The sequence below is a fragment of the Rhea americana genome, unplaced genomic scaffold (genome assembly GCF_003343005.1).
Source record: "Rhea americana isolate MKP2758 unplaced genomic scaffold, rheAme1 scaffold_210, whole genome shotgun sequence".
Taxonomy (NCBI): Eukaryota; Metazoa; Chordata; class Aves; order Rheiformes; family Rheidae; genus Rhea; species Rhea americana.
The window spans coordinates 1,589,153-1,597,560 of NW_028186259.1; the positions used below are offsets into that span (position 1 = coordinate 1,589,153).

At 54.2% G+C, this 8,408-nt stretch overlaps 1 protein-coding gene across 1 annotated transcript; it reads left to right on the forward strand.

Moving 5' to 3' along the window:
• The first annotated feature begins 2,373 nt into the window (after positions 1–2,373).
• On the forward strand, positions 2,374–3,867 carry LOC146595925 (gallinacin-3-like). The gene is made up of 3 exons (XM_085304869.1): positions 2,374–2,431; positions 3,120–3,228; positions 3,781–3,867. Exons 1-3 carry the CDS (start codon positions 2,374–2,376, stop codon positions 3,791–3,793), a joined length of 180 nt encoding a protein of 59 aa, XP_085160995.1. The 3' UTR covers positions 3,794–3,867.
• The last annotated feature ends 4,541 nt before the right edge of the window (positions 3,868–8,408 follow it).

Below are 8,408 nucleotides of genomic sequence, written 5' to 3' on the forward strand. Positions count from 1 at the left end.
AGCAGCCTGCTTTCATCCGCTTGGCCCTGCTTCTCTCTTTCCCATGCCTCTTCCTCCCTGAGTCACCTTGGTCCTTCCCTTTCCTCGAGTTTACCCTTTTTCTGGAATACCACATTGTGATTCCTATGAATCGCAGAATTCTCTTGATTACTCGAGGCAGCTGAAAGGGGAGCAAGAGGCAAACATATTCTCTGTTTATACGACTGGTTCCTGCTCCTTTCTATGCCAGAAAAAAACCCGGCTGTGTCCATGCTAGACGGTTCATCGCAAGCCACCATCTCCAGGGTGCCTGCTGTGCTGCTGCAGGGATATGTCGCAAGGTGTGTTGCATGAGGATAAYGGTGAAGATTGCAACAGCTCCCAGGAGGYRCCTCACCCTCTCCCCCTGCACGAGGGAGGGTTCAGGGACCACCCATCAGCTCCAAGTATCTGGATCACTTTCTCATTGGCCAGGAGAAGATGTGGCCCCAAGAACAACCACATGTCCCACCTGTCAGGAATGCTATAAAACCAGAGTGCTGTGGCCAAAACAATACTCCCTGATCCAAAGGGCATTTGGGCACAAGCGACTCGTGGTGGGATTGTTACTGCTTGAACACCGAGACCACCCCTGATCTGGTAGGTACCTGCGGGGACTCTTCCAGGTTGGCCACCCATTCAGACTCCCTGTTCAAGTCCCATCTGCCCAGAAACATTTACATGACAGTTGGGTGGATACCTCTGTGCATATGGAGAGACAGAAACCAGATCCAGAAAAGAGAGTAAATCAGACGTAGGAGCTGATGGCTATTAGAGCCTAGAAAGAGTTGAAGCTGGATACAGGGTTTCCTAACTGCAGGAAAGATGCCTTCATGCTTGAGGAGGAACCCAAGGGTTTGTGTTCTGGCAAGATGGGGACTTGCCTCGGCAAAGAGGGGAGATGCTTCTCAGGCCAGGGCACAGAGGCTTTCCATGCTCTCAGGTCTCAGTTAGCTCCAAAAGGTGGTTTTGTAATGACCAGAGTGGTGACCAAGAATCTTCCCCAGTCTCTTGCCCCAGCCTGGGGAGGTGCTGCACTGAGTGGTGCCGCAGCCTGTTGGGCTGTGAGGATCTTTGCTGGGAAGCCTGGACATGCGTATGGGCACTCCTGAGGTGGTTGGGCTTTGCTGTGCTTAGGACAGCTTTGCTGACCTTCTGGAGAGCAGCTCTGCAGAGAAAGACCTGAGAGTCCTGGTGGATGACAAGTTGACCATGAGCCAGCAATGTGCCTTTGTGGCCAAGAAGGCCAATGGTATCCTGGGGTGCATTAGGAAGAGTGTTGCCAGCAGGTGGAGGGAGGTGATCCTGCCCCTCTACTCAGCCCTGCAGAGGCCTCATCTCGAGTCCTGTGTCCAGCTCTGGGCTCCCCAGGACAAGAGAGACATGGAGCTACTGGAGAGAGTCCAGTATAGGGCTACAAAGGTGATCAGAGGGCTGGAGCATCTGTCCTATGAGGAAYGGCTGCGAGAGCTGGGCCTSTTCAGCCTGGGGAAGAGAAGACTGAGGGGGGATCTGATCAGTGTGTACAAGTACCTGAAGGGAGGGTGTCAAGGGGACGGGGACAAACTCTTTTCAGTTGCCCCGTGTGACAGGACAAGAGGCAATGGGCAAAAACTGAAGCACAGGAAGTTCTGCCTGACCGTGAGGGGGAATTTCTTYCCTGTGAGAGTGACGGAGCACTGGCACAGGTTGCCCAGGGAGGTTGTGGAGTCTCCTTTTCTGGAGATCTTCAAGGCCTGCCTGGATGCAACCTTGTCTAACATRCTCTAGGTGRCCCTGCTGAGCAGGGGTGTTAGACTAGATGATCTCCAGAGGTCCCTTTCAACCTTACTGATTCTATGATTCTATGACAGTGGAGATGATGAGGAAGCGTGGTTTGAGTAGGCAGCTCTGAACTGCCTGAGATTATGGAAGAAACAGATCCACCCTTCATATACTATGGCCTCTCCAAGGACAGACATTCCCCTCAGTATGTCTGCATTTGGGTCATTTTCTGCTTTAGTTCTGCTAGTGCTGTTGCCTTCAGTGTTTGCACAATCAACTCTGTCTTCATCTACTGCATTTCTTTGGAAGCTGTTTTGCCTAAAACTACTAGCGTAAGGCATGCATTCTGCCACGCGTGCGTTGGAAAGAGCACAGGGGAGTCCTGAGAGTAAGAAGGTGATGGCAGACCATCTGGACGGTCCAACAGGCTGGCACTTCCCTAACAGCTCCCACAGTAGGCCACAGAATTGCTGTCCAYAGCTGGCACTGCTTCTTGGGGACCAGGCTACAGCAAAATATCATCCCCTGCTCCTTGAGTGTTGGTGTGTCCCTTCTGCAGCCACGTGGAGGTCTCTGGGTCAGCTGTTGGCCATGCGGATCCTGTACCTTCTCTTCCCCTTCTTCCTCCTGCTGCTCCAGGGTGCTGCAGGTGAGACGTGGGGAGGGGCAAAGGGCTGAGCTCTGATACCTTGTTGGTGGGATCTGCCACGTCCTGGGAAGGCACTGCRTGTGTTGGMRTGATGCAAAGCTGAGGCGGGGTGGAAGAAAGGAGGCTKTGCAGGGGCCCTTTCAGGAGCACCTGCAGTGGCAGTGGGGACAGGTGCCCAGGAAGAAGAGCCTCACWTCTCCTGCAGGCTACAAAGGCATTCAGCTGCTGCTTCAGTTGAAGCCTGTGTTAAGCTGCTGCTCAGGGGGTGGTTCTGGGGGTAAGGGCTGACCAAGGGCTTTCCATGAGAGGCCACTCAAAGGCCAGGAGCAGCTAGGAGGGCACACGGGGTGCGGGATGTGCCCGGCTGCCCCGYTCTGCTGCTSCTGCCAGCAGTGGGCACGCAGCTGGGGACCTGGGAAAGCAGCGTGGCTCTTCCTTGGCCTCCCACTGCTCTTCTCCAGTGTCTGCCCTCATGTGCGTGCACACCCCCACTGCCACCTAACAGTGCTGTAGACGAGATGTCTTCCTAAAGAAGATGCAGGTATGGTGAGTTTGATGCTGAGTCCTTAAAGGGAGTTGAAGTCCATCGTGAAATCCAGGGTTAGCGTCAACCTTTCCGGAATCAAACGCTGTTCTCACACATTGTCTTTGCTACTTTTTCCTTGTACATCTGTCTCCATAGCTGCAGGAAGTGCCAAAAGCTGCAGACGAAAAGGGGGATTCTGTACTTTTGGGGGCTGCCGATTCCTTACTAAACGCATTGGAACTTGTGCTACATTTATCCCTTGCTGCAGATCGTAAGTTTCAGTTTGAAAGTCCAGGAAAAGGGTTCCAGGAAAAGGGTTGCTAGCTCATCAATAATGATGACATTTCCTAGCCCTCTCTTGAGCCAAGTCTTGGCTAACACCTTTGTGCCTTCGTGCTCTGAGGCAGAGCCCAGGGCAGGGAGCGAAATGGCCTTGTGTGCTCAGGGCTGCCYCGCGTGTGGAAGGCRGCGGCCAACAACTGGCAGCACATTTCCATCCCCCTMGGCCCCACAAGACCTGCACAGCCTTGGTGGAGGCTCTGCCACAGTRCCCAAGAGSGATAGGTGTCCCTGGGGTGGCRCGAGGAACAGACTCCTTGCCTGGATGTGCCTGCAGAGCTTGGAGTTGGGGCTGCAACTGCTTAGGAAAGCACAGCTCCAGACCTTCTGCAACAAGCGCTGGAGCTTCCTTCTGSSGCCGTTAGACTTATGGCCTCCCGGCAGCTCTGTATTGTAGGAGAAGTGGTGGGAGAGGCTGGCAGAAAGGGAAATGCAAAGAATRTGTTGCAAGCAGGTGGCATCCCTCTCTCTTTACTTCCTACAGGATATGGAGATGATGCCCTGAATCATCCGAGCAGCACATCCCCCTCGCTTCTCAGTCCTGCCAATGGCTGCTCAAGCCCTCCTCCCTCCTGCCTTCCTGCTTCTGCAGCCCCCAAGTCGTGTGAAAATGGGGGTGAAGCGCTGCTCCTGATGGGATGCAAGGGCACTTGTGTGTGGGASCAACGCGGCCGGGGTCCTTGTGTCCGTTGGAAAGAAGCTGCATATCCCTGCTTCAATAAAGCCGTGTAGTTTGGTACTGCAGTTGGTGGGAAGTGCAGGCGCTTCCKGGTGGGACAGGCRGTTTTGTGCGGGTAAGGGTTTGSCGGTCCTCAGAGTCCCCACCACGGCCGTGCTCAGGGATGCTCTTTCCTGGCAGCGTGGCACCTTGCAGCGCCTGCCAGGCCCAGGCTGCTTGCTGCWGGTGGCACAGAGSCACTCTGTGGTGCCTGTAGGTTGTTTCCCAGCGTGGCAGCAGTGTCCTGGTCCTGTTGGCCATGGGGGTGTCTCTCGACCCAGCGGGAGCGTGGGCGGCAGCAGCAGCTTGTGGCTGCATGCAGAGGGTGCGCTGGCGTGTGTGTCCCTTGGCCAGGCACCTCCAGGGCTGCCCACCTGCCTGTCTCTGTGCACCAGGGCTCCTCCTTGCCCTGCTCCAGCACACTGCAGCCCTCTTGGCTGTGGGCCCTGATGCCARCATGGCATGGCCCCTGGGGCYCTTCCCAGCATGCAGCTGCACMGGGCCTCCCTYGCCCTCCTGGGCCAYCTGCAGAGCAGCCCCTGCCCATCTCCCCTGCACTCCTGCCCTCCTCATGCACCCACACCTCTCTGCAACCCACAGCCTCCATCTCTGTGAGAGCCCTCCCCTCAGGAGATTGATTGGCCGGGCCATCCACCAAGGACACCTTTGTAGCCCTTGAAGTGTGATAGGTCCACAGGGAGGGCTGTCCAGCTCAGTCTTGACATGAACTCTCCAACAGGTCTAAGGGCTGTGGCCTGGAAGCGTCCCGATTTTGAGCCCAGCATGGAATACGCAGGGTGTCTTCTGTGCTCTGCCCACCTGGCGATACTTGGTGGAGGCACTGCAGTTCTCTGCCTCCAGGCAGTGACCAGCACCCTCCCGCAAAGGCCAGCCTCAAGGCTTGYGCTGCCCCTGCACTGGAGTAGCAGCTTGTGTGCGTGCACACATGCCTGCAGGAGCAAAATTTGCCCCTGGCTGTGCTGGGGAAGCCTTTGATTTCAAAGGAAACAAAGTAGACTCAGCCCTCTTGATTCAGACTCAGCCACCTCCGGCTTCCAGGAGGATGTCCAGCTCTTCCCCACGCAGCATGTTGAGCATCTGCAGGAGCTTACCATGTGCCTCTGCCCTGCTTGCAAGGCTGAAGATCCTTACTGAGGTTGACTGTGGCACACTCCTGTGCCACCTGAATGCCTGCCGGGAAGGACCTAGTGGCCTTTCAGAGAAGGGAGGGCAGAGGGCTGCAGAGCCCCAAAGGCTGCAGCTGCATGAGGCAAGGCTCCCTCTCTGTGTCCACCGCTGCTTGCGCAGCTCCAGCCCTGCTCTCCCATTCTTCTACTGCCCACAGTAATTCCCTCCTGGCTTTCCAAGCTCCAGCATGCATGTGTGTGTGGCAGTGACAGTGTGGCTGTGGAGCTCCTAGAAATACGGAGCCTTTGTTAGGAAGGCCTGGAGCACTGGCCGCCAAAGGTCAGCGCTGCCCCTTCAGTCTCCTGCAGCTTTCAGCATGCCCCTGCATCCCAGGTGGGAGAGAGAGAGGGAGGAAGACCGGTGYTGTTGGCTGTGATAGCTTCAGTCCCCCGAGCTGAGCAACCTTGTATTCGCTGCCGTGTCTTTCCGCAGCTGCAGAGCTCCCCGAGGTATATTCAGAACATGCTGGCCTGTCCTGCTCTTTCTGCCACTTGGGTTCRTGCAGCTTGACAGTGACCAGTCAATAGTTGCCCTAAGCACCCCTCAGCTCTGCAATGCAAAGCTGCCCCACTGCCACGTGCACCCCTTTGCCCACAATGTGGCAAAAAAGAGTGACGGTGTTGTGGAAAGAGACCTGACCAGGTCCACATGGCAGATGCAGGTGCACACTAAGCTTAGGCAACAAAAACAAAAGAGGAAAGTGGTTTTATACCTTGAGTACAGGACATTCAGTTGTCTGTCATGTAGGATAACTGGCATGGACCTAGTGACCTGGAGAAGTGGATACGTGGGTGCCATTCTGTATGTGCATCAGCTTCAATGTGTGTACATGAGCAGGAGTTGTCGTGCTAGTCCCACAATATTCAGATAAAAATGTTCTGGTAAACACAGAGAGAACGCTCTTCTCAGGAATGTGCCAAGTGGAGCAGGTGTCCAGTGTTCTACCTGTCCTTGCACATCACATATTGCCCGACTCTTCAATGCTTTGAGGGAACACTAAGATGGACACATTTCCTCCCTTTGTCGGACTGGCTACCACCAGCCAGCCAGTTTTGTCTGTGCCAGACGGTTCATCCCAAGCCAYCATCTCCAGGGTGCCKGCKGTGSTGCTGCAGGGATATGTCGCAAGGTGTGTTGCATGAGGATAACGGTGAAGATTGCAACAGCTCCCAGGAGGCRCCTCACCCTCTCCCCCTGCACGAGGGAGGGTTCAGGGACCAGCCCATCACTCCTATGCACACGGGTAACTTTCTCATTGGCCAGGGGAAGATATGGCCCCAAGAATAAGCACATGTCCCACCCATCTGGAGGAGTATAAAACCAAGGTGTTATGNCCTGTGAGAGTGACGGAGCACTGGCACAGGTTGCCCAGGGAGGTTGTGGAGTCTCCTTTTCTGGAGATCTTCAAGGCCTGCCTGGATGCAACCTTGTCTAACATRCTCTAGGTGRCCCTGCTGAGCAGGGGTGTTAGACTAGATGATCTCCAGAGGTCCCTTTCAACCTTACTGATTCTATGATTCTATGACAGTGGAGATGATGAGGAAGCGTGGTTTGAGTAGGCAGCTCTGAACTGCCTGAGATTATGGAAGAAACAGATCCACCCTTCATATACTATGGCCTCTCCAAGGACAGACATTCCCCTCAGTATGTCTGCATTTGGGTCATTTTCTGCTTTAGTTCTGCTAGTGCTGTTGCCTTCAGTGTTTGCACAATCAACTCTGTCTTCATCTACTGCATTTCTTTGGAAGCTGTTTTGCCTAAAACTACTAGCGTAAGGCATGCATTCTGCCACGCGTGCGTTGGAAAGAGCACAGGGGAGTCCTGAGAGTAAGAAGGTGATGGCAGACCATCTGGACGGTCCAACAGGCTGGCACTTCCCTAACAGCTCCCACAGTAGGCCACAGAATTGCTGTCCACAGCTGGCACTGCTTCTTGGGGACCAGGCTACAGCAAAATATCATCCCCTGCTCCTTGAGTGTTGGTGTGTCCCTTCTGCAGCCACGTGGAGGTCTCTGGGTCAGCTGTTGGCCATGCGGATCCTGTACCTTCTCTTCCCCTTCTTCCTCCTGCTGCTCCAGGGTGCTGCAGGTGAGACGTGGGGAGGGGCAAAGGGCTGAGCTCTGATCCTATGTCTGTTGGGTCTCCAATATCACTAAGGGACTGAAACGGCTGAGGATACTGAACACTATGGAGAGAATGGTTTTGCAGTCGGTTTAATTATMCTGTGTTTAAAAAGCCATGCTTTGGGGGGAGTGACCAAAAGACACTCTCTGTGTACCTTCTCAGCTATTACCACGTGCATTGCACGTGGAGGAATTTGCTCCAGAAAAAAAGAGTGTGGCTTCTCACATGGGTTATAGTTCTAGGTTCAAATTCCTTCCTTAGCTGCCACTCCCTGGCGCTCTCCAKTTGAGGGCTCCTGCAGTCTCTGAAGTCTCAGCAGACACAGCCCACCCAGCTCACCCAAAATTTTGACCCCAAGTGGACAGAACGTTATGGCTGTTGGTGTTCAGCACCATCTGAGGACTCCTCAACATGTCTCACTCTGAGACATCACAGACATCGCAGTGCTGGGTGACCAAGCTGAGATGTTGTGGTGGAGCTGTACCCTCCTCAGGGGTAGTTGGGGACTGAGGTATACACCCTGGGTACCACCATGACCAGAAATGCCCGTGTCCCAGGACTTCATCTGAGAGTTCTTCTTTTCCATTGGCCACACTGACCAAATCTCCAATAGCAAGAAACCTTGCTATTGAAGATGCAGAAATGATGAATGTGATGCTGAGTCCACATGGTGCACTGAGGCTCAAGGGCAACGTCAGTCCTTCTGGAATTATGCCCATTTACACTTACCACAGGTCTCTGTCCTTTCAAATGTTTCTTTGTGCAGGGTGGTCTCAGCAACCAATAAACGAAGCTCAGTGCCTGCAGGCTGGGGGTTACTGTGGATTGATGAAATGCAAGTCCCATTCTCGTTTCATTGGACTTTGCACAAGACATCATCCTTGCTGCAGAAAGTGAGTTTTGAATTAAAGAATGAGGATGGATTTGCTATTGTGTCTGCAGGAACAGTTGCTGTGACTGCACTTAAAAGCAAATAAGCAAATACCTGTTTAACACCTTTGTGCCTTCGTGCTCTGAGGCAGAGCCCAGGGCAGGGAGCGAAATGGCCTTGTGTGCTCAGGGCTGCCTCGCGTGTGGAAGGC

Coding starts and splice junctions, on each gene's coding strand:
- LOC146595925 (XM_085304869.1), top strand. CDS start 2,374: ATGCGGATCCTGTACCTTCTCTTCCCCTTCTTCCTCCTGCTGCTCCAG. Junction 2,432..3,119: donor GCTGCTCCAGGGTGCTGCAG/GTGAGACGTGGG, acceptor CCATAGCTGCAG/GAAGTGCCAAAAGCTGCAGA.